The sequence below is a fragment of the Schistocerca piceifrons genome, chromosome 6 (genome assembly GCF_021461385.2).
Source record: "Schistocerca piceifrons isolate TAMUIC-IGC-003096 chromosome 6, iqSchPice1.1, whole genome shotgun sequence".
Taxonomy (NCBI): Eukaryota; Metazoa; Arthropoda; class Insecta; order Orthoptera; family Acrididae; genus Schistocerca; species Schistocerca piceifrons.
In genome coordinates, this window is record NC_060143.1 from 489345933 (window position 1) to 489373201 (window position 27269).

General features: G+C 44.8%; 1 protein-coding gene across 1 annotated transcript in view; it reads left to right on the plus strand.

Moving 5' to 3' along the window:
- Positions 1 to 18576: 18576 nt before the first annotated feature.
- LOC124803413 (facilitated trehalose transporter Tret1-like) overlaps positions 18577 to 27269 on the plus strand; it is a 47803-nt gene continuing 39110 nt past the window's right edge. The window contains exon 1 of the mRNA XM_047264598.1: positions 18577 to 18751. Within this exon, the coding sequence (XP_047120554.1) occupies positions 18577 to 18751 (175 nt within the window). The remainder of the gene's footprint in view (positions 18752 to 27269) is intronic.

Consider the following 27269-nt stretch of genomic DNA (forward strand, 5'->3'; position numbering starts at 1 on the left):
GATGTGTGTGATGTCCTTAGATTAGTTAGGTTTAAGTAGTTCTAACCTCGAAGGGACTGATGACCTCAGATGTTAAGTCCCATAGTGCTCAGAGCAACCTTTTTTTTTAACTTCCGAGTAGCTTACCCCTTTTTGTTGTGCTTTGAGTGAGCTTGCCATTTACTATCGTTAAAAGATCAGCTTGCATTATCGCTGGGTCACATTAACTTTCTGGGCGTAAATTTAATGTTCTACAACGTGTACATGACTTTTTATGAACATCTGAAACCTTCTGTGACAGGAGAATGGCCTACAGTCTTACAGTATCTGTGCAGATAGTTACACAGCAAATCTGTTGCAACCAAATACTGCCACAATGTCAGTAACAGGACTACCGATTTACCGAAATTCCAACAACGTGGCAATATCAAGTCCATTAGTTGCTGATATACTATTAGCATTACTGCAAAATTAAGCTCATTTGACCTGGAGTGCGTCATGTTGTGTGACTGATGGGAAGGAAAGAAGAATCGTATTGCGTTACTGGCTGGAAGACTCCCAGTGGCAGATTCAAATGGCTCAAATGGTTCAAATGGCTCTGAGCACTATGGGACTTAACATCTGAGGTCATCAGTCCACTAGAACTTAGAACTACTTAAACCTAACTAACCTAAGGACATAACACATATCCATGCCCGAGGCAGGATTAGAACCTGTGACCGTAGCAGCAGCGCGGTTCAGGGACAGATTCAGTCGCCAGACCGGAATAGGTTTTCTTCCTCACTGCACAGTGGTCGCTTACTATGCGCTGTACGAAAGCTGTGTCTTAATTGTAGCTGTTGAATGTGGCTGATTGTAATGGATGTTTGCATAGTGTGGTGTTTTGTTTGTCTTGTAAGATGATGAGAGAAAGTGGAACCTGATGCCAGCAAACAGCCTACACCTCTGGAAGAGTACTCCTCTCAAATAGTACCGAGGGGCTGCCGGGCTCTACGTCCCAACTTGACGCACCAGGGAAAGACTGAAGATGAGATGATTAGGCATTTTGTGGCAACACCTCCCATCTCCTTTTCTGTTGATGAAACACATGCGTTATCAACATGTACCCTCCATTTTCACCTCCACACACTCCAAATCCTGTCCCAAGGTAACATTAACCAATTCGTGCTTTTTGATCAGAAATGTGTAGACCCACCCTCTTCACGCCAAAGTTTGGTTCAAATGGTTCAAATGGCTCTGAGCACTATGGGACTTAACATCTGTGGTCATCAATCCCCTAGAACTTAGAACTACTTAAACCTAACTAACCTAAGGACATCACACACATCCATGCCCGAGGCAGGATTCGAACCGGCGACCGTAGCAGCCAAAGTTTATCCATGCTCCACGTTATACCACAACTGGCAAACATATCTCGCACATATAACTCCCCTTCCTTCCCTACCACGAAATAAATTCAAATTCAAATATGTGTGAAATCTCATGGGACTTAACTGCTAAGGTCATCAGTCCCTGAGCTTAGACACTACTTAACCTAAATTATCCTAAGGACAAACACACACACCCATGCCCGAGGGAGGACTCAAACCTCCGCCGGGACCAGCCGCACAGTCCATGACTACCACGAAACACGCACTACCGTGTTACTACCTACCATCCACATTCTCACAGTTAGCAGGAGCCGCTACTACTCGCGTGGACTCACAACCACCAAGTAGTCGGTGCCGTCATATTCATCTACATATTTTATCTGTTTTAATCCTCGATTTTAATCTTCGTTTATACTGCAAATTTTACTGTGACTTTTAGAAACCGTGTAGGCTGAGGAGAGCGGAAGTGGTTAGTGGACAGTCGGTTCCATGAATGAAAAAGCAAAACACCTACAAACAAAAAATTATGACCAGTGCCGACACCAACATTACATTTGTTATTAACGTGTTACTCAAAGGGTAACCGTTTCCGTAATAGCGCCACAATATTGACTTACGACCTGTGGAAACCACAGCACCATAACTTCTTGAACGACTGCAATAATACACTGACGGAAAAAACCCAACACCAAAAAATAATTCATATAGAACAATAAAATTTCGGGAATACCTTTGTCTAGATAAAGTATTTAAGTGATTGAAACTGCAAGACCACAGGTTAATGTAAGCGTTCTGTAACCCATTGCAAATGTGAAATGCTGGTACATTAGTAACAGGTGTAACGGCCACAATGTTGAATACAAGCATGCAAATGTAATTTCATTGTATCGTACCATTGCCGAATGTCAGTTTGTGAGATGGAGGTCCATGCCCGTTGCACTTTGTCTGTCAACACGGGGACGGTTAATGCTGTTTGTGAATGACACTGGAGTTGTCGTCCGAGGACGTACCATATGTGCCCATGTGCCCAATTGGAGACAGATCTGGTGATCGACCAGACCAAGGCAGCATGTTGACACACTGTAGAGCATAATGGGTGTGTCGACGAGCGTTATCCTGTTCGAAATCAACTCGTGGAATTATGTTCATTAGTGCAGCACAAAGTGGCGAATCGCCAGACTGGCGCACAAACTTGCAGTCATGGTGCGTGGGATAACCATCCAGGTATAGGTTGAGCGTGTCTACACGTGGACAGGCTCACAACTGGTCTCCTTCTAACCACCACACTGCCATCAGTGGCATCGAAGCAAAACCAACCTTTATCAGACAACAGACCTCCACCCTGCCCTCCAACGAGCTCTCGCTTGACACCACTGAAGTCGCAAAAGGCGGTTATTTGAGGTCAGCGGAATGCACGCTACAGGGCGTTTGGCTCGGAGCTGTGCTTGAAGTAACAAATTTGTAACAGTTACTTGTGTGTCACTGTGCTGCCAGTTAGGGCCTGTGCATGAAGTGACCAATTTGTAACAATTCGTTGTGTCACCGTGGCGCCAACGACTGCTCAGATTGCTGCTGCAGAGGCAGTAAAATGAACCAGAGTCATACCCCTAACGTGATCTTTCCTCTCGACAGTGACACTTGGCGTCGGGAGCCTGGCCTTCTTGCGATTCTCGTCACCACCGCTGCCAGGAATCATGCATAGTGGCTACATTCCTGCAAGTCTTTCTGCAAATCGCAGAAGGAACATCCATTTTCTCATAGCTCTATTACAGGCCTCCGTTCAAATTCAGTGAGGTGTTGACAGTGGCGTCTGCCACCTTGAATGCAGGTAACTAACATTCACGATCGCTACAGCGTGTATTTCAAGCAAACCTGATTTGCACCTCGTAGTGGCGCTACTAGCGCTAGACTTATGTGACTGACGCGTAATCTGAATACACCATCTTTCAGGCGTAAAAACACGCCCACCAACTTTCGTTTATGACGCACAACTCCTTCTTGGTGTTGCAGTTCTTTTTCCATCAGTGTACTATAACGTAAACGAGCCTTACTTTCGACAACACTTATTAGTCCTCGTTTAGCAAATCATTTCATCATGTATATGTAAAAACGTTCCTAAAGATCTATTTCAGCAATGAATAAGAAGGTTATCAGAGATGTGACTGAAGAAAAATCCTACTGTGTCATCTGTCAAAGAACAGATGTAGCAGCAGCATACAGATGTACAACAGTACTCTGTCTTCAAAACTCGTACTGCAGCAGGAGTACTAACACTGGTAGCTGTACTACATGAAATGTTAAAGTCTTACAGTATACAACTTACGGCTGCCTGCAGATTCCCTACTGCTTGCATCATACATCACCTTGCAACTAGGTCAGACGTTTCCGTGCGTCTGTATATTTCCTTTCTTCCAGAAAACGGTATGCCAAAAATGCGTGGCAAAGCTGCACAGTAATGTTGCAACGTGCAGCCTCTGCAAAGTGAGTAAGCGTCGATGTCAGCTCCTAAAGATAACCCAGCTGCTTCGCAAATAAGAATAGTGACGTCGCCGACATTGTTTCCAAAACAGCTTATGTCATTTGGTCGTAAACGTCACTACTCTCTTGAGAGAGACATACCAGTAGATGGGCACGTGATGGAAAGCTTCTCTGCAACAAAAGGCAATGTACGGCATGTCAAGCGAGCCATCTGCGTGTAATACCCGTAACGAGGACAGCCCTGCTTAAAACATGCAGCTTCGTGCGACAAATGAACTCACCGACGTTTGAAACAATTCTCAGCAAAAATAAAAATAAATTTGAAAAGCAAGTTTTTGATTGACATTTCCGTTACGTTATTGAAACGTACGACGCGTTGAACGCTATGGTAGACAGACATACTAGAATGTGGAGGAGAGTGGCCCTTAAGGCACTTGGGCGGAAAGCGTGAAGTACGTTGCGATGCGATGCACACAACCATACAACCAGATACATCACACCACTGTGCGGCCGTAGTGCTGTGGAAGGAAATTGGAAATTTGTGCTAAGATCTTATGGGACCAAACTGCTGAGGTCATCGGTCCCTAACCTTACACACTACTTAACCTAACTTAAACTAACTTACACTAAAGATAACACACACACCCATGCCCGAGGGAAGACTCAAGCCTCCGACGGAGGAAACCGTGCGTGCCTTGACAAGGCGCCTCACACCACGCGGCTACCACGCGCGGCCGCGCTGGAAGGTTTCAGAGATTTTGGAACCAGATTTTTAACTATAATTCATTTCTAGGAGCAGATGTGTACTTCGGCCGCAACTTATTAGCTATGAATTGCAGATGAAAATTAAGCAGTTTGCAAAAAGATAGAAAATTGAAGATGTGTGAATTCAATAAATTGAAATTATCAGAGCTTGCTGACAGTTTTGGAAGGAGCACTGGGCAGAAAGGAATAAAGTAGATGACGAATGAGTAGCTTTGAGAAATGAAATAGTAAAGCCAGCAGGAAAAAAACAAGTACCTATAGAAATCCTTAGATATCACCGGAGATATTGAATTTAATTGATGAGAGGATAAAACATAACATAAACGTCTAAAACTGAGATTGACAGAAAGTGCAAAGTGACTGAGCAGTAATGGCTAGAGAACAAATGCGAGGCTACAGAAATACGTATAAGTAGGGGAAAGATAGACACCGCTTACAGGAAAATTAAACGAGCATCTTGAGAAAAGAGAAAGAGGTTTGTGAGCTCAAATGGAAAACCAGTACTAAACAAAGAAGGGAAACGTGGAAGATGGAAGGAGTATGTAGTGGCTCCGTACAAAGAAATGAACTTGAAGCCAATATTTTAGAAAGGGAAGAGCATGTAGATGAAGATGAGATGAGAGGAGCCTGAAGTAGACGACTAGTATCCTTGCAGTTCTAACGACCAAACGATTCCACACGGTGTGCAGCTCAACGGAATGGAGAGTGTCTTGAAGGGAGGATATGAGATTAACATCAACAATACCAAAACAAGGGTAACGGATTGTAGTCGAATCTAATCAGACAATGCTGAGAGCATTAGATCAGGAAATAAGACACTAGCGGGAATAGATGAGTTTTGTTATTTGGGCAGTAAAACAACTGATAATAGCCGAAGTAGAGAGGATATAAAATGTGCACTGCCAATTGCAATAAAAGCATTTCTGAGGAAGAGAAATTTGTTAAATTCGAATATAAGTTTAAGTGTTATGAAGTCTATTATGAAGGCATTTGTGAAACGCGGACGATAAGCAGTTCAGATGAGAAGAGAATAGAAGCTTTTGAGATGTGGTGCTACAGAATAATTCTGAAGATTAGGTGGGCAGATCGCGTTATATATGAGAAGGTGTTGAGTAGAATTGTGAAGAAAATAATTTGTGGCCCAACTTGACTAAAAGAAGGGATCGGTTGACAGGGTACATTCTGAGACATGAATCATCAGTTTAGTTTTGGAGGAACCATGGGGGCGGGGGGAGGAACTACAGAGGGAGACCAAGAGATAAATACAGTAAGCGTGTTCAAATGGATGAAGGCTGCAGTAGTTATTCAGAGATGAAGAGACTTGCACAGGATAGAATAGCATGAGTAGATTCATCAAACCAGGCTTCGGACTGAATACCACATCAACAGCAACAACAACAAGACTTTTTTGGACATTTGTGGTAAGGTCTTATGGGACCAAACTGCCGAGGCCATTGGTGCCTAAGCCTACGCACTACATAATCTAATATAAACTAACTTAGGCTATGAACAACACACACACCCATGCCCGAGGGAGGACTTAAGCCTCCGACGGTGGAAGCCGCACGGACCGTGACAAGGCGCCTAAGACCGCGCGGCTTCCCCGCGCGGCAAAGACTTTATCCAAACTGAAAAAGAGCTGTACAATGGAAATGTACGTGAAGACATTATTATAAACTACACAAGAGAATTAAAGGATCACTTTTTCGAAAGACCGTAATTGTCTCCCACTGCAACGGACAAGTTTAAAATTTGGCTAAAGTTACCTGAAACCTTCCTGTGTATGGCGCGAAAGTGTGGCGACCTACCTACAACGTCACCTCCCCCCCCCCCCCCCCCCCCCGGTCTCCGCGACTCTTCAGTCGGCGAGATGTCGACACATGCTCAGATAAGGTCACAGGTGAGTTCCAAGGTGGCTTATTGATGTTACATTGCCACCAGATTTCACCATAGTTCTGTCCACAGATACCGTGGACGCGTCAAACGATGAGAAGGTCGTCATAACCCCTCTTACCCATATTTCTTTCGTCTTTTTGACGCCTTTGCGGTGTAGATCAGAATGGTGGCAGCCAGCAAGAAGCGGAGGGGTGTGGGCTGCAACATTAACATTTGCGTGAATAAAACAGCAAGGGACCCTTCAAAACCGGCAGTTCGCCAACACCCTCGGTACCACTCACGCAATTTTGTTGAACACTTTAAAAATGTCCCCGTGACAAACCAGTTCAACCTTGTGGCCATTCTAGTGCCTGAGGGCTAGGCAACCCTTTCAGCAACACTTAAATGGGATTTGCCTACCTTCAGAGAGCAGTTGTGGGGATGAGCTGGTGTCTAAGTTTCTGACAGGTATACTTTTAACGTGCTCAGCAAAGGTGCGTGGGTGGCACCAAGGGTGCTGCCGAACTGGGAGGGGACGGGGGCAGCATCAGAGGGACCATCTGCCGCTTCATTAACCCCCCTCCCCCCCATGATCACATCACAGGAGGGCTCGAAACAGAAGTACTGAGAAACCGTAAACAGTCTTTGCTACTTGGGATCACGTTCAAATTTCATCGAATGTTTTTGGAGGATCCCTCCATACTGTATTCCAGAGCAAAATTTGGGGTCGCACATCACTCCAAATGGATCAGAACGGGTTCAGTATGTTTGCAGCCCCACAATGTCCTTAGAACAGGGTTGAAACTCCCAGGGGGTGGCAACGCGCCCCGTTGTCAAGAATGTCGTCATGTTGTTTATCACACTGCACACCATCGTTTTAGACCGCGAAATGCGCCGGAATCAACACCCCAGGGAAGGGATGATTTCACTGAAACCCTTCACGCCCTCTTCTGATGCCTTTTCGTATCTATTCTGAGTGGCTGTGTGTCTGAAATGTTTTCCTCAGCCATCCATAAGAAAAACGGTGTATCAACGCCGGGTGTCGCGGTTCCTACCACCATCGCAGACATGCCAAATGAAGGGGAAAATGTTGGTAAGAGTGGTGTGAGGACCTCCCCATAGCGCGACACGTCCACGGTGACGGTGGGCAGAATTATGGTGAAATTGGTGCCAATGTGATATCATTAACCAACATTACAGCTCACGCGAATTTGTGAGGCGTCATTCTATTGCATTACTACAGAGGAAGGTTTTAAACAACTTTGAGAGGAATTTCAAACTAATGCGTCGCAATAGGAGACATTTATGGGGTCACGAAAAAGTTATCCTTCAATTTTGTTGCGCAATGCAGAAAGGAAGAGGAAGTAAATCAAGAAGAGATGGGAGATATGATACCGTGAGAAAAATTTTGTGAACACAGAGAGACCTAGGTAGAAAGAGGACCCTTGGTTACGAAACATTCGGTCAGAAATATTGAGATATTTATGGGAGCCAACTATGACAAAATTATCGGACCTAAAGGGTGAGATATATGAAAAAGCGTGACAGACTCAGACTTCAAGATGACTTTAACAATGCCAGTTCGAGATAAAATAGGTGGTGACAGGCGTGAATAGTACCAAACTACACTGAAGAGCCAAAGAAACTGGTACACCTACTTAATATCGTGTAGGGCCCCGGCGAACGCGCAGAAGTACCGCAACATGACGTGGCATTTACTCGACTAATGCCTGAAGTACTGCTGGAGGTAACTGACGCCATAAATCCTGCAGGGCTGTCCTTAAATCCGTAAGAGTACAAGAGGACGGAGGTCTCTTCTGAATAGCAAGTTGCAATGCATCCCAGGTATGCCCAATAATGTTCATGTCTGGGGAGTCTGGTGGCCAGCGGAAGTGATTAAACTCAGAAGAGTGTTCCTAGAGCCATTCTCTAGCAATTCTGGACTTGTGGGGTGTCGCTTTGTCCTCCTTGAATTTCTCAAGTCCGTCGGAATGCACAATGGACATGAATAAATGCCGGTGATCAAACAGGATGCTTACATACGTCACACCTGTCAGAGTCGTATCTACACGTATCAGGAATCACATATCACTCCAAATGCACACGCTTCACACCATTACAGGGCCTCCACCAGCTTGAAGAGTCTCCTGCTAACATGCAGGATTCATGGATTCATGAGGGTGTCTTCATAGCCGTACATGGCCATACGCTCGATACAATTCGAAACGAGACTCGTCCGACCAGACAACATGTAACAGAGGTGCGCAACTGATTATATTGAGGAAGGGAACCAATGGTTGGAAATGCGTATTTATTGTGTTATGGCATACACAGCGTACACAGCATAACAGCAACATAGCTGATACTATTTGTTCAAAGCGACGACCGACAGCTTCAATGCATACACTGCAACGGCAGATGCAATTCTGCCGCACTCTGCCAAAGATCCCGGGAGTTTGTTGTACACTGGAACAGGAAGCGGGTGTTAAAAAGCGTACACCCCTGAGCAGTTTGTATTGTTCATGGATTCACCCATGACGGTGTCTCCAATAGCCGGAACAGCCATGTCTGGAGTGAGGACAACCTCCGCGCCACTCACATCGGTGGCAACCAGGAACGATTCTCTGTCAACGTCGAAGATCACCTAATAGGAATTTATTTGCTGCCCCCTCGTTTGACAGTCGCATCTTACCTGATGTTCCTTCGAGATGTGCTGCCATAGTTCTTGTTGTCCGCGAAAGGAGGTGATGTCAAAACTATCCGGGTGCACCTAAGCAACACGTACCATCATCACTGGATTGGAAGGGCCTGATCCATGGCCAGCGCGATAGCCGGATCTCGCACGTCTGGAATTTTTCCTCTGGGGTTCCGGCAAGACGTTGGCGTATAAAAAGCTCATCGGAAAGGATGAAGACATGCTATTGAATGTCATGAAGTGTGTTCTGAAGGTGTCGGTCTGTGGACAATAAACATTTCAGATAAGAATCGAATAGAGTAGAGGGTTGTAGGCTATGTCCAATGTTATTCAATCTGTATATTGAGCAAGCAGTAAAAGAAACACAAGAAAAATTCGAAGTAGGTATTAAAATCCCTGGAGAGGAAATAAAAACTTTGAGGTTCGCCGATGACTTTGTAATTCTGTCAGAGGCAGCAAAGGTCTGGGAACCGCAGTTGAACTGAATGGACAGTGTCTTGAAAGGAGGATATAAGATGAACATCAACAAAAGCAAAACGATGATAATGGAATGTAGTCGAATTAAGTCGGGTGGTGCTGATGGGATTAGATTAGGAAATGAGACACTTAAAGTAGTAAAGGAGTTTTGCTATTTGGGGAGGAAAATAACTGATGATGGTCGAAGTACAGAGGATATAAAATGTAGACTGGCAATGGCAAAGAAAGCGTTTCTGAAGAAGAGAAATTTGTTAACATCGAGTATAGATTTAAGTGTCAGGAAGTCGTTTCTGAAAGTATTTGTGTGGAGTGTAGCCATGTATGGAAGTGAAACATGGACGATAAATAGTTTGGACAAGAAGAGAGTAGAAGGTTTCGAAACGTGGTGCTACAGAAAAATGCTGAAGATTAGATGGGTAGATCACATAACTAATGGGGAAATATTGAATATAATTGGGGAAAAGAGAAAGTTGTGGCACAACTTGACTAGAAGAAGGGATCGGTTGGTAGGACATGTTCTGAGGCATCAAGGGATCACCAATTTAGTATTGGAGGGCAGCGTGGAAGGTAAAAATAGTAGAGGGACACCAAGAGATGAATACACTAAGCAGATTCAGAAGGATGTAGGTTGCAGTAGGTACTGGGAGATGAAGAAGCTTGCACATGATAGAGTAGCATGGAGAGCTGCATGATACCAGTCTCAGGACTGAACACCACAACAACAACAGAGTAGAAAAGAATAAAATTTTTGAATTGTGGTGTTACAGAATAATGCTGAAGATTACGTTGCAGTGACAAAAATCATGGGATACCTCCTAATATCTTGTCGTGTAGTGCATAAGCTTGAAGTGGTATGGGTTACACAGGTCGTAGGAAGTTCCCTGCAGAAATATTGAGCCATGCTGTCTCTATAGCAGTCCATAATTCCGAAAGTGTTGCCGGTGCATGATGTTGGTGCATGATGTTCAGGAACTGACCTCTCCATTATGTCCCATAAATGTTCAATGGGATTCGTATTGGGAGGGCAGAGTGGCCAGATCATTCACTCGAATTGTCCAGAATGTTGTTCACAGCCGGCCGAAGTGGCCGCGCTGCAGTCTGGAACCGCGAGACCGCTACGATCGCAGGTTCGAATCCTGCCTCGGGCATGGATGTGTGTGATGTCCTTAGGTTAGTTAGGTTTAACTAGTTCTAAGTTCTAGGGGACTAATGACCTCAGCAGTTGAGTCCCATAGTGCTCAGAGCCATTTGAACCATTTTGTTGTTCACAGCAATAGCGAACAATTGTAGCCTGGTGACATGACATTTTTGTCTGGATAGATAAAGTCTACGAAAGGCTGCGATGATCTCCAAGTAGCCGAACGCAACCATTTCTAGTCAGTGATAGGTTGAGTTGGACCAGAGGTCCCAGTCCATTACACGTAAACACAGCCTACACCAATATGGAGCCACCACCAAATTCCACAGTGTCTTGTCGACGACTTGGGTCTGTGGCTTCGTGGGGTCTGCGCCACGTTCTAAACCTACAACCCTACCCTCAGCTCTCATCAACCAAAATCTGTACTCATCTGACCAGCCCACGGTTTTCTCCCCGTCCAGGGTCCAACCAACATGGTTACGAGCGCAGTAGAGCGCAGCGTGCTATACCGTGCTGTTAACAAAAGCACTCGCATCGGTCGACTACTGCCATAGCCCATTAACGCCACATACCGTCGCACTATCCTACGATCGTCGTACGTCCCACATTTGATTCACACAGTGTTGCTTGTCTGTTAGCACTGACAACTCTATGTAAACGCCGCTGCTCTCGGTCGTTAGGTGAAGGCCATTGGCCACTGCAGATTTCGGAATATTGAATTCCCAAACAATTTCCGAAACTGAATTTCTCATGTGTCTAACTCCAACTCCCATAACGCGTTCAAAGTCTGTTAATTCCCGCTGTATGGCCATAGTTGTGCAGAAATAATGAGACTTGTACAGACTGTTTACAGCTTTTATAAGTGATGTATTCCTATTGTCCAAGCGCATAGTAGTGCTGGTCCTGCGGTCAAGCAAGTGTCTGTGGCCCGTGACGTGCGGTGTGCAGACGTATAAATATTGTGCCGTGGCTCCTACACTAGCGCGGTACTGGAGAGTGATTTGTTGAATTTTGTCCCGTTTATTCACTATTACCAAGCACGATTTGGCCGCGTTAAAATGTTCTGACAGTACTGCCCACCCTGCGCCGGGCTGTCTCGCCGATGCCCAAGGTAACTGAGACTTGTCATTCACCTTAGAGGCAAGAACCATACTTCTCCAATATGGCTGCCATCTCTTATTCAACTGCAACTCTTTAATGACATCGTATTCTACGTGACGGTGACATATATTTTTTCTTTCTTCTTCAGTCAGCTTGTCACCGTGCTCAATGTACTTCAACGAATGTTTCAAAAAATTTTACTGAGAGTAGATTATTTTTCTTAATTTTCTTCCCCAGTAATCGAACTATAACCTGCTGTTTGTAGCACAAATCGCGCAACAGACATCACAAGGAGATTTTAAAGAATCTGGTACGCAAAGGAGCAAATACTGACACAGACCGGTTCATAACCCGAATGAAGCACAAAATTGGGATCAACTGATACACAAGTTTATCAAAACTGCTTAAAAACGAAATTCCTTTACACAAGCGAAGAAAACACCCCTGGTAGTACGTAGATTCTGTACAAGCTGTTAAATCATGATACCGTATAAGGCATTCAAAACATGGAATAGTGACAAATCAGAAGTTGCACATGACATATTCGTGACAACTCTAGAAGAAGCTTCAAAATTAATTAGGCGCTCAAACTGACAGTAAGAGAGCAGTCAACTTCGTGACATTGAAGACTTCCAGAAAAGTAACACTAGGACTTTCTATAAAGCTAATAAAACGAAGCTAAATAAATGTCATCCCCGTATATCTGCTTCTAGAAAGCAAACGGACAGGGAGAGAGAGCGTATGTGAATAAAAATAGACGTATTTCTTTTCTACCAGTCCCACTGAAAATTCTAAATCTAAGTAGATCTTGCATGGGCAAAATTTTAGTTCTCAAACTAATTTTCAGGTGTCAAAACTTCATAATAAGAAAGGCAGTTCGCTTATTAGTAGATTCTTAAAAAGTTTATGACTCAGTGAGCCGTGCCTCTCTCTCTTCCAAATGCAGAAAGAACATGGTATCGACCTCAAAATGACTGCAGTTCCCAGTGAAACACTACGTGGTATAAAATCGAATGTAAAACTCGATAGAGATATTTCGGAAAAATCAAACAGGAAATTCTTCAAGGAACAGCAGAGTAGAGCTCTAAACACCATTTGAAATACCGAGTCACATGTCTAGTAACTACATGGTGCGGAAAAATCGAGAGTTTTTCTCAGTTCCAGTTTTTGGGTGAAACCGTTCAGGAAAGTGGCCTGGAAATGATTGGTTACGACAATCGTACACTACACACACGGTCGCCAAACCAGAGTGTCTTTACAGAGCTGAAACACCAAATTTAAAAGGAAGAAAAATATTTCAGAAATCCAAAAGAGAGAACGAAAATAAATCGGGAAAATATTCAGTCCAAATTATAATGAAGAAGGAGCACACAGATTAAAAGCAAATACAGAGCCTGGAAAATGTACGAACATTCATTCGGATATGAAAACAGCAGGCATATTAAGAAAATGAAACCAACCACATTAACAAGACTGTTTGAAGAATCCTGCAAAACCCTTGTCAAACCTAAAGTTGAAACAATAGAATGGATCAGTAGAGTTACAGAAGACCGAAAGGGATCAATAACAACAGGACCTGATATGTTGTTGTTGTGGTCTTCAGTCCTGAGACTGGTTTGATGCAGCTCTCCATGCTACTCTATCCTGTGCAAGCTTTTTCATCTCCCAGTACCTACTGCAACCTACATCCTTCTGAATCTGCTTAGTGTATTCATCTCTTGGTCTCCCTCTACGATTTTTACCCTCCACGCTGCCCTCCAATACTAAATTGGTGATCCCTTGATGCCTCAGAACATGTCCTACCAACCGATCCCTTCTTCTGGTCAAGTTGTGCCACAAACTTCTCTTCTCCCCAATCCTATTCAATACTTCCTCATTAGTTATGTGATGTACCCATCTAATCTTCAGCATTCTTCTGTAGCACCACATTTCGAAAGCTTCTATTCTCTTCTTGTCCAAACTATTTATCGTCCATGTTTCACTTCCATACATGGCTACACTCCATACGAATACTTTCAGAAATGACTCCCTGACACTTAAATCAATACTGGATGTTAACAAATTTCTCTTCTTCATAAACGCTTTCCTTGCCATTGCCAGCCTACATGTTATATCCTCTCTACTTCGACCATCATCAGTTATTTTGCTCCCCAAATAGCAAAACTCCTTTACTACTTTAAGTGCCTCATTTCCTAATCTAATTCCCTCAGCATCACCCGACTTAATTAGGCTACATTCCATTATCCTTGTTTTGCTTTTGTTGATGTTCATCTTATATCCCCCTTTCAAGACACTGTCCATTCCATTCAACTGCTCTTCCAAGTCCTTTGCTGTCTCTGACAGAATTACAATGTCATCGGCGAACCTCAAAGTTTTTATTTCTTCTCCATGAATTTTAATACCTACTCCGAATTTTTCTTTTGTTTCCTTTACTGCTTGCTCAATATACAGATTGAACAACATCGGGGAGAGGCTACAACCCTGTCTTACTCCCTTCCCAACCACTGCTTCCCTTTCATGTCCCTCGACTCTTATAACTGCCATCTGGTTTCTGTACAAATTGTAAATAGCCTTTCGCTCCCTGTATTTTACCCCTGCCACCTTTAGAATTTGAAAGAGAGTATTCCAGTCAACATTGTCAAAAGCTTTCTCTAAGTCTACAAATGCTAGAAACGTAGGTTTGCCTTTCCTTAATCTTTCTTCTAAGATAAGTCGTAAGGTCAGTATTGCCTCACGTGTTCCAGTGTTTCTACGGAATCCAAACTGATCCTCCCCGAGGTTGGCTTCTACTAGTTTTTCCATTCGTCTGTAAAGAATTCGTGTTAGTATTTTGCAGCTGTGACTTATTAAGCTGATAGTTCGGTAATTTTCACATCTGTCAACACCTGCTTTCTTTGGGATTGGAATTATTATATTCTTCTTGAAGTCTGAGGGTATTTCGCCTGTCTCATACATCTTCCTCACCAGATGGTAGAGTTTTGTCAGGAGTGGCTCTCCCACGGCCGTCAGTAGTTCCAATGGAATATTGTCTACTCCGGGGGCTTTGTTTCGACTCAGGTCTTTCAGTGCTCTGTCAAACTCTTTACGCAGTATCATATCTCCCATTTCATCTTCATCTATATCCTCTTCCATTTCCATAATATTGTCCTCAATTACATCGCCCTTGTATAGACCCTCTATATACTCCTTCCACCTTTCTGCTTTCCCTTCTTTGCTTAGAACTGGGTTTCCATCTGAGCTCCTGATATTCATACAAGTCGTTCTCTTATCTCCAAAGGTCTCTTTAATTTTCCTGTAGGCGGTATCTATCTTACCCCTAGTGAGATAGGCCTCTACATCCTTACATTTGTCCTCTAGCCATCCCTGCTTAGCCATTTTGCACTTCCTGTCGATCTCATTTTTGAGACGTTTGTATTCCTTTTTGCCTGTTTCACTTACTGCATTTTTATATTTTCTCCTTTCATCAATTAAATTCAATATTTCTTCTCTTACCCAAGGATTTCTACTAGCCCTCGTCTTTTTACCTACTTGATCCACTGCTGCCTTCACTACTTCATCCCTCAAAGCTACCCATTCTTCTTCTACTGTATTTCTTTCCCCCATTCCTGTCAATTGCTCCCTTATGCTCTCCCTGAATCTCTGTACAACCTCTGGTTCTTTCAGTTTATCCAGGTCCCATCTCCTTAAATTCCCACCTTTTTGCAGTTTCTTCAGTTTTAATCTACAGGTCATAACCAGTAGATTGTGGTCAGAGTCCACATCTGCCCCTGGAAATGTCTTACAATTTAAAACCTGGTTCCTAAATCTCTGTTTTACCATTATATAATCTATCTGATACCTTTTAGTATCTCCAGGGTTCTTCCATGTATACAACTTTCTTTCATGATTCTTAAACCAAGTGTTAGTTATGATTATGTTGTGCTCTGTGCAAAATTCTACCAGGCGGCTTCCTCTTTCATTTCTGTCCCCCAATCCATATTCACCTACTATGTTTCCTTCTCTCCCTTTTCCTACACTCGAATTCCAGTCACCCATGACTATTAAATTTTCGTCTCCCTTCACAATCTGAATAATTTCTTTTATTTCATCATACATTTCTTCAATTTCTTCGTCATCTGCAGAGCTAGTTGGCATATAAACTTGTACTACTGTAGTAGGCGTGGGCTTCGTATCTATCTTGGCCACAATAATGCGTTCACTATGCTGTTTGTAGTAGCTTACCCGCATTCCTATTTTCCTATTCATTATTAAACCTTCTCCTGCATTACCCCTATTTGATTTTGTGTTTATAACCCTGTAGTCACCTGACCAGAAGTCTTGTTCCTCCTGCCACCGAACTTCACTAATTCCCACAATATCTAACTTCAACCTATCCATTTCCCTTTTTAAATTTTCTAACCTACCTGCCCGATTAAGGGATCTGACATTCCACGCTCCGATCCGTAGAACGCCAGTTTTCTTTCTCCTAATAACGACATCCTCTTGAGTAGTCCCCGCCCGGAGATCCGAATGGGGGACTATTTTACCTCCGGAATATTTTACCCAAGAGGACGCCATCATCATGTAATCATACAGTAAAGCTGCATGCCCTCGGGAAAAATTACGGCTGTAGTTTCCCCTTGCTTTCAGCCGTTCGCAGTACCGGCACGGCAAGGCCGTTTTGGTTATTGTTACAAGGCCAGATCAGTCAATCATCCAGACTGTTGCCCTTGCAACTACTGAAAAGGCTGCTGCCCCTCTTCAGGAACCACACGTTTGTCTGGCCTCTCAACAGATACCCATCCGTTGTGGTTGCACCTACGGTACGGCTATCTGTATCGCTGAGGCACGCAAGCCTCCCCACCAACGGCAAGGTCCATGGTTCATGGGGGGGAGGACCTGATATACCAGACAGAAAAATTTTCAGGCCGGAAATTCAGGGCACAAGAACAGCTATAACAAAACCCTGAAAATGCCCGTCGTTGTGCACAGCGTGGTCCAATAGGGTCTAAACGTGAATTATAACAGCAACAGGTAAGTTCAGAAAGTAGCGAAGCAACACTGATAAAAATGCATATCATCACTCAGTTAATAACGTTGCCCATTTAAAGTTATCACGAAATTACGTATAAGAGAATTTAGCGTGAGATCTTAGATTGATAACTTCGCTCTGTCGGTAATAGCTATGAACTCAGTGCTGGGTGACATGTATCATTGATACTTCCTGGCAGATTAAAACTGTGTGCCGGACTGAGACTCGAACTCGGGAACTTTGCCTTTCGCGGGCAGGTGCCAAGTGCTCTACCATCTGAGCTACCCAAGCACGATTCATGCCCCGTCCTCACAGCTTTACTTCTGCCAGTACCCCGTCTCCTACCTTCCAAACTTTACAGAAGCTGTCCTGCAAACGTTGCAGAACTAGCACCCCTGAAAGAAAGGATATTGCGGAGACATGGCTTAGCCACAGCCTGGGGGATGTTTCCAGAAAGAGATTTTCACTCTGGAGCGGAGTGTGCGCTGATGTGAAACTTCCTGGATGATTAAAACTGTGTGCCGGGCCGAGAGTCGAACTCGGGACCTTTGCCTTTCGCAGGCAAGTGCTCTACCATCTGAGCTACCCAAGCACGACTCACACCCCGTCCACACAGCTTTACTTCTGCCAGTACCTCGTCTCCTACCATCCAAACTTTACAGAAGATCTCCTGCGAACCTTGCACAACTAGCACTCCTGAAACAAAGGATATTGCGGAGACATGGCTTAGCCACAGCCTGGGGGATGTTTCCAGACTGATATTTTCACTCAGCAGCGGAGTGTACTCTGATATGAAACTTCCTGGCAGATTAAAACTGTGTGCCGGACCGAGACTCGAACTCGGGACCTTTGCCTTTCGCGGGCAAGTGCTCTACCATCTGGCGGTAGATGGTAGATGGTAGAGCACTTGCCCGCGAAAGGCAAAGGTCCCGAGTTCGACTCTCGGTCCGGCACACAGTTTTAATCTGCCAGGAAGTTTCATATCAGCACACACTCTGCTGCAGAGTGAAAATCTCATTCTGGTCAGTATCATTGAAATTGCTGCTGCATATCTGTAATGACAGTCCATTCACTACAATTTTGTCCAGTAATTCAGTTTATTTTCTCAGCTTCATCAATCGAAGATTTCGGTAATGACGCATCGTTACGTGGCTGTTTTTAAAAATAACGGGTCACTCTACTGCTGTGATGAAATCGGTAGGCTATTTTTGTCTACATGGTCATCGCCCTACTGAAATATGTTGGATTGATTTTTCACTTGACCTCCTAGCTTATCTTCTCTGCCACTCACGGTGATCTAGAATATTATTACATTTATAGCTCCTCAAAATTCCCAGTGTTCGGTTAGACTCAAGGATTTGGCACATAGCAACAAGACACCTGATCCGTGTCTGTTGTGTGCACGCCAACATAACCTCGTGATCCGTATCTAAAGCTAAGAGTAAAAACTGCCTCAGGGTAACAAAGACGTTACATGAGCTGAACCACAGAGCTGGAGATTCCTGTAGTCACAAGACGCCGCGCGTCTTCCGTCACGTACTGATACGAAGCGCTCAAGCCTGCTCCCGCTGTGCGTACTCAAGCGTTCCGGCCGCGTTGATTTACAGCCCTCATCTTCAGGTAGCAGTAGCAGGAGCGGTACTTAAGGTGCCCGCTGCCGTGCGCTCGCCGAGTAAACACGCCCGCCATGAAGCAGCTGGTCTCCGACGCGGTAGATAGCAACGCCCTCAGCGGTGTCTTCGCGACGGCCGCGTCGGCAGCACCAGCTGCCATCGAGGCAGCCATCCACCGGAAGGCCGAAGAGACCCGCCGGGCGGAAACCAAGTACTCCACCTGGCCCCAGTTCCTCGCCTCTTTCGTCGGTAAGATCGATCAGTATTGCCTCAGCTGGCCTACTTCTCCGTAATCGGAGAGATAAATCGCTTGGATAGAAGAGGGAGTTGGCTTTCGAGTCGTAGGTAGTGCAATGTTCAAATACACAACTGCCCATTAAAATTGCTACACCACGAAGATAACGTGCTACAGACGCGAAATTTAACCGACAGGAAGAAGATGCTGTGATATGCAAATGATTAGCTTTACAGAGCATTCATACAAGGTTGGCGCCGGTGGCGACACCTACAACGTGCTGACATGAGGAAAGTTTCCAACCGATTTCTCATACACAAACAGCAGTTGACCGGCGTTCCCTGGTGAAACGTTGTTGTGATGCCTCGTGTAAGGAGGAGAAATGCGTACCATCACGTTTCCGACTTTGAGAAAGGTCGGGTTGAAGCCTATCGCGATTGCGGTTTATCGTATCGCGGCATTGCTGCTGGCGTTGGTCGAGATCCACTGACTGTTAGCAGAATATGGAATCGGTAGGTTCAGGAGGGTAATACGAAACGCCGTGTTGGATCCCAACGGCCTCGTATCACTAGCAGTCGAGATAACAGGCATCTTATCTGCATGGCTGTAACGGATCGTACAAACACGTCTCGATCCCCGTGTCAACAGATGGGGACGTTTGCAAGTCAACAACCATCTGCACGAACAGTTCGACGATGCTTGCAGCGGCATGGACTATCAGCTCGGAGACCATGGCTGCGGTTATCCATGAAGCTGCATCACAGACAGGAGCGCCTGCGATGGTGTACTCAACGACGAACCTGGGTGCACGAATTGCAAAACGCCATTTGTTCGGAGGAATCCAGGTTCTGTTTACAGCATCATGATGGTCGCATCCGTGCTTGGCGACATCGCGGTGAACGCCCATTGGAAGCGTGTATTCTTCATCTCCATACTGGCGTATCACCCGGCGTGATGGTATGGGGTGCCATTGGTTACACGTCTCGGTCACCTCTTGCTCGCATTGACGGCACTTTGAACAGTGGACGTTACATTTCAGATGTGTTACGACCCGTGGCTCTACCCTTCATTCGATCCCTGCGAAATAACCTACATTTCAGCAGGATAATGCGCGACCGCATGTTGCAGGTCCTGAACGGGCCTTTCTGGATACAGAAAATGTTCGACTGCTGCCATGGCCAGCACATTCTCCAGATCTCTCACCAAATGAAAACGTCTGGTCAATGGTGGCCGAGCAACTGGCTCATCACAATACGCCAGTCACTACTCTTGATGAACTGTGGTATCGTGTTGAAGCTCCATGGGCATCTGTACCTGTACACGCCATCCAAGCTCTGTTTGACTCAATGCCCAGGCGCATCAAGGCCGTTTTACGGCGAGGTGGTTGTTCTGGGTACTGATTTCTCAGGATCTATGCACCCAAATTGCGTGAAAATGTAATCACATGTCAGTTCTAGTATAATATATTTGTCCAATGAATACCCGTTTATCATCTGCATTTCTTCCTGGTGTAGCAATTTTAGTGGCCAGTAGTGTACGTGTGAATTCCTAAGGGATCAAACTCCTGATGTCATCGGTCCCTTGACTTACACACTACTTAAATTAACATAAACTAACTTATGCTACGAACAATACATACACCCATGTCCGTGGGAGGACTCGAACCTCTGGTGGGAGAGACCGCGCAATCCGTGACATAGCGCCTGAAACCAAGCGGCCACGCCGCTTGACCAGGAGGTAGTGGAGTCGATTTCTTTATCTAGAATCACAGTCCGAAAGCCAGTATGACCAATCTGTTTCTATAGCTAGCTATATTAATATTCAACAAGCCACAATGCTTGGCAGAAGATACATCGTACGAGTATTATCAGTTTCCTGTACTACTCCATTCGCGTTCTGTGCGAGAGGAAAATGTCTGCCTACATGCCTCTGAATATCCGTAAGCGAGATTACGGTAAGGGCGGTGTAAGGGTCGAACAATCACTTTAGAATATATTTCTAGAACGAATTTTCACTCTGTAGTGTAGTGTGTGCTAATTTGAAACATCCCGGGACTCGAACCTGGGACTTCTGTTCAGGTCTGGCACACACTTTTAATCTGCCATGAAGTTCTAAATAACAGTACATTTCTCTGTGGAATGAAAATTCATTATGGAAACGATCCCTCAGACGATGGCTAAGTCATGTTACCTCGTTATCCGTATCCCTCAAGGTGTGCAGGGCAACTTGTGTGAAGATTGGAAGGTAGGACAGACGGCACTGCCGAAAGTAAAGCTGTGAGGGCGGGTCTTGAGTCGTGACTGGATAGTTCAGTAGATACAACGCTTGGCCGCTAGGAAGAGTCATTTTCCAATATAGGTTCTCTACACCTAGCCGAAAGGGTTTTGCGAGAACTACGTTGTGCTTTTCTCCAAGGATTCCTATAAAAGTTCTCTGAGCATTTATTTTATTCTTTCTTGTGGGCTACCTCTTAGATTCCTAGCACCATACCTCACAATTCGTTTGATGTCTGTTGTGTGTTGTCATGTCTACTCGATAAGGGCTTTAGACACTGCAACAATATTCCACAACTGGTCACTCCAACGATCTGTATGTGATGTCCTTTACAGACCTACCACACTTTCCCAGAACCCTTCCAACAAATCTAAGTTTTCCATTCGCCTTCCCTAATACTGATTTTACGTCATCATTCCATTTCATATCGCTTCTTACGTTCTTATACGATGTGACGTGCTCAAGATACTTGAAATGGTAGGTGCAGGAGTGGTATAGTGCCAAGCCACTTTACAAACATACCTTAGAAACAGGTTTAACGTTAGTCTCTCCAAAATCTTAAACATTTGCTCAGTAATGGTCAGTACAGAAAACTGTAAACAATGATAACCAGCTTTACAGAACGTTATTAACTTTACAACTCAGATTGCGGACTGTAAAATAATATTGACAATAAACAATAGGTACAAAGAATCTTCAAGTATGACCTTTTCTCCTTAAAACAAATAATTACAACTTACAATTTCACAAACGGCTGGCTCGAGAGACCAATCAAGACAATCAGTTAAACAACAGATACAAGCCTTGTGAACCCATTTGCAACCACGGATAAACAACAGTACTTAACCTGTGGTGGTGGGTGAGTTTATGCTCCACAGTATTGACGCTAATTTTACAAATGGCATGTCCTTCAATACACTTCCTGGCCTTTCCCTTTACAATAGTCCACCTCTTGGCACTTCTGCTTACAATAACTTACGATACCTGTAACGCAAACCTACTAGCACCGGGAGCAGACAAGAAGCCACACCGCTTAATTAAGATGTTTAATAACGGCAAAAGACATAAGTAACCCCAATATACACACACACACACACACACACACACACACACACACACACACAGAGAGAGAGAGAGAGAGAGAGAGAGAGAGAGAGAGAGAGAGAGAAAATTTCCAATGAAACGCAATTACAAGTATTAAAATTATTCCTTGGCATTAAACGCCACGGACCCGTTTAATTTTAACCTTTTAATTTGGATGATTGCTCCCTCTCATATCAGCTCAACAAACCAACAATTTGAGTCACTTCCAGACACTTGAAGAAGAAGTAATTATTTGACCAATGCAAGCAAGAGCACATGACTTTATGAAACAATTGCGTATCAACAGCAGTGCGAACAGTTTAAGCTAGTTATTCGTATTCCACATACACTCAGGAAGTCAACAGCTAGTTCAGAAGTACCTGCTCAGTTTACAAGAAGTAGCAGGCTCACCTCACTTAACCATACTAGAATTATAAACAGTTCAGCCGGCCGCTGTGACGGAGAGGTTCTAGGCGCTTCAGTCCGGAACCGCGCTGCTGCTATAGTCGCAGGTTCGAATCCTGCCTCGGGCATGGATGTGTGCGATGTCCTTAGGTTAGTTAGGTTTAAGTAGTTCTAAGTTCTAGGGGACTGATGACCTCAGATGTTAAGTCCCATAGTGCTCAGAGCCATTTGAACCATTTAAACAGTTCAGTGATCATCCACCCAGCTAATTTTTACGTTATGGGTGAACTCAGTTTAGAGCAAAAAACATGTAAAGTACGATGAAACAACGACAACGCATGTGATAGTTCTTTAAATATGCACACCGTGCTAAATTACAGTCACCTGAAGTTAATACGTTTCTTAACGGGCGAAAGATACTTGAACAGTAAAACGTGGGCAGATTACTAATATCAAATCGCTTAGATCAACCAACTGTTTCACGACACATACTCTCAGTAGAGTAATCTTGTCACACAGTAATACACTACTGGCCATTAAAATTGCTACACCATGAAGAAATGCAGATGATTCGTTGGACAAATATATTATACTAGAACTAACATGTGATTACATTTTCACGCAATTTGGGTGCATAGAACCTGAGAAATCAGTACCCAGAAAGACCACCTCTGGCCGTAATAACGGCCTTGATGCGCCTGGGCATTGAGTCAAACAGAGCTTGGATGGCGTGTACAGGTACAGCTGCCCATGCATCTGTTGACTCAGAGATCGAGACGTGGCTGCACGATTCGTTACAGCCATGTGGATAAGATGCCTGTCATCGCGACTGCTAGTGATACGAGGCCGTTGGGATCCAGCACGGCGTTCCGTATTACCCTCCTGAACCTACCGATTCCATATTCTGCTAACAGTCATTGGATCTCGACCAACGCGAGCAGCTATGTCTCGATACGATAAACCGCAATCGCGATTGGCTACAATCCGACCTTTACCAAAGTCGGAAACGTGATGATACGCATTTCTCCTCCTTACACGAGGCGTCACAACAACGTTTCACCAGGCAACGCCGGTCAACTGCTGTTTGTGTATGAGAAATCGGTTGGAAACTTTCCTCATGTCAGCACGTTGTAGGTGTCGCCACAGGTGCCAACCTTGTATGAATGCTCTGAAACGCTAATCATTTGCATACCACAGGATCTTCTTCCTGTCGGTTAAATTTCGCGTCTGTAGCAAGTCATTTTCGTGGTGTAGCAATTTTAATGGCCAGTAGTGTAGTTTCCTCCATCACTTGTCGGAAGTCACATACAAAGTCGACAGTTATGACAGTCGAGACAGCAAAGTGTCAGTAGCTGAGTGGTCAGCTTAAATGGCTGCTATGTAGAGGACGCGGGTTCGAGTCCTGGTACTGCCAAGGATTTTTCCTTGGCGAGAGGACTAGTACAAGGTATTTTCAGCCTTTTTATGCCAACGGAGAGGCTACTTGGTTGAGATGTAGTGGATTCAAGAGCTGAAACTCGTCGACAATGGCGGGAGAGTGATGTGCTGATCACACGACCCTCCATAAAGCATCCGCACGAGGTTGCACGGCAGAGGATGATATGGCGGCCAGTCGACATCCCTTGGGCCCTCAAAACCTGGACGAGGATCTCGTTAAGCAGACGAAAGCAGAGAACGTCGTCCATGTATTCCGCATGAAGCCCGGAAGCGCAGATCGTCGATGTAGCTTCTCCGTTAAAGGAAATCACGCTCGATGATCGCAAAGCTTCGACGGGAGGGGCTACCGTTTCTGCTCATCATAGTGAAGAGGATGTGACACGATCTGAATGTGAGGATCCTCCAGCGCTGCCATAGAGAAGACCGCTGACAAGATATAGACCTATTACGCTAGTCAACTTGACGAGCTGGGGCGCACGCAGTGTGATGAATGGGTAGTGTCACCGGATGGCATTCTCCGAGTTTCTGGAAGATCCTAGAAATTTTTATTGTTTGAAATGTTTTTACGTTCCGGAATATTCTATGCTTCTACAGACAGCAGCATTCTCCGTCCAAGAGTTCATTTCTGCTCTGGTTGCACTTTGGTGTTCATAGTAAATGTGTTTTCAGTGCTGTGTGTTGTACTTCACTGGCGACTCCGCTTTTCCATTTGGACTTGGGTGTGGTTACGATGTGATAATATACACAAAGTAGGTGTTACTCTTACATGTTTTGTGTGGTTGTGCAGAAATGCTCATCATTCGCATATTCAAGTACGTACTGGGTGGTTATAATTAAAGTTCAGGTACTCACGGAAGTCCAATGGCAGGGACTTGTTAGATGTGCTAATGCATGAATGTAGAACTGATTTATGCTGGAAAAAAATTACTTCCAATTTTGCCCACCAGGTGCAAATCTGGCGCTATGCGCTAAATGTATGACGGCATGACATTCACGCTGTCATTTGACAAGCTATAACATGAGTGAACAGTATGACTATCGAGAAGGCGGATCATGTACTGTCAGTGAAACTGCTTTACGTGAATGGCAGCAATTACAGTGCCACATTGAGAGAGTATCGTCGACTGGAAGATCTGAGGGGAGGCCCAATGTCATTAAATGGTTTAAAGAAGATGATAATGAAATTCGAAAACACTGGTGAACTTTGTGTGGTAGCTGGAAGAGGACGACGGGCTATCCCAATGGAAGCAGTTGGCGTGGTGGCTGTTGCAGTAACTGACCATGCAGCCCATGCCACGGTAATTCTAGTGCTCGTGCAGTGTCACCAGTATCGTCTACAGTATGGAAAGTTTTGCAGTTTATTCTACACTGGTACCCTTACAACATCCAGACAGTGTAGCAGTTAAACTGCAGCTACGTTCTGAATTCCCTCATCAGTTTCTGAACGAATCGAAGTTGATGACATGTGGCCGGGCAATATTCTATGCAGTGATGGGATACATTTTACACTACAGAGAGCAGTGAATAAGCAGAGCTGCCGATTTTGGGGCACTGTCAAACCGCGAGTTGCGCACGAAGAGCCATTGCACTTGCCGTATGTGGCTGTGTGGTGTGGATTCACAGGCACCTTTATTCTCAGTCATTCTTCTTTAAAGAGAATACACACAGAGGCCTCGTCAGGTATATCATGCACGGTATCGAGACTTCGTTGCATAGCATCTGATTTCTACTGTGAAACAGTGAAACTGTGTGGAAGCCACTGTCTTCGTGCAAGATGGGGCAACTCCTCATGCTGCCCGCCCAGTGAAAGATCCGTTTAATGTAATCTTCCACGAACATTATCTCCAGAGGTTTTAGAGATCCATGGCCAGCAATATCATCTGATCTGAACCATGTGACTTCTGGCTCTGTGGATATCTAAAAGAACTCGTTTGCCGTGCGGAGTGGCCGCGCGGTCAGAGGCGCCGTGACACAGATTGCGCGGCCCCTCCCGCCGGAGGTTCGAGTCCTCCCTCGGGCATTGGTGTGTATGTTGTTCCTAGCATAAGTTAGTCTAAGTTAGGTTAAGTAGTGTGTAAGTCTAGGAACCGATGACCTCAGCAGTTTGGTCCCGTAGGAATTCACACACATTTGAACATTTTGAGAACTCATTTAGCACTAACACGTTCGGTGTCTACCTGATCTGATGGCCAGTATACAGGAAAACGTTGCTCAGCTTCCACCGGAACTGCTGCAAGCAACTGTTGACCACATCGTTTTCCAGATGTAGCATCTCGTCGACGTCTCTGGTGGCCATATTGAACAAATTGTGCAAGCAGCGTTTAATGACAAAATTTTCGTTATGCCTTTCTCACTTGTTTTACCTTTTCTGTTCACATCCCATTCGTAACACGTTACACACGGAAAAAATTCTACACGTCATTCTTGCGTTCATAGTGCCTGATATGCACCTGGTGGCCAAAATTGGAACTAATTTTTTTCAAGCGTAAATCGGCTCTCGACTAATATACACTACTGACCATTACAATTGCTACACCAAGAAGAAATGCACATGATAAACGGGTATTCATTGGACAAATATATTATACTGGGACTGACGTGAGATTACATTTTCACACAATTTGGGTGCATAGATCCTGAGAAATCAGTACCCAGAACAACCACCTCTGGCCGTAATAACGGCCTTCATACGCCTGGGCATTGAGTCAAACAGAGCTTGGATGCCGTGTACAGGTACAGCTACCCATGCAGCTTCAACACGATACCACAGTTCATCAAGAGTAGTGACTGCCGTATTGTGACGAGCCAGTTGCTCGGCCGCCATTGACCAGACGTTTTCAATTGGTGAGAGATCTCGAGAATGTGCTGGCCAGGGCAGCAGTCGAACATTTTCTGTATCAGAAAGGCCCGTACAGGCCATACAACATGCGGTCGTGCATTATCCTGCTGAAATGTAGGGTTTCGCAGGGATCGAATGAACGGTAGAGCCACGGGTCGTAACACATCTGAAACGTAACGTCCACTGTTCAAAATGCCGTCAATGCGAACAAGATGTGACCCAGACGTGTAACCAATGGCACCCCATACCATCACGCCAGGTGATACGCCAGTATGGAGATGGCGAATACACGCTTCCAATGTGCGTTCACCGCAATGTCGCCAAACACGGATGCGGCCATCATGATGCTGTAAACAGAACCTGGATCATCCGAAAAAATCGCGTTTTGCCATTCGTGCACCCAGGTTCGTCGTTGAGTACACCATCGCAGGCGCTCCTGTCTGTGATGGAGCGTCAAGGGTAACCGCAGCCATGGTCTTCGAGCTGATAGTCCA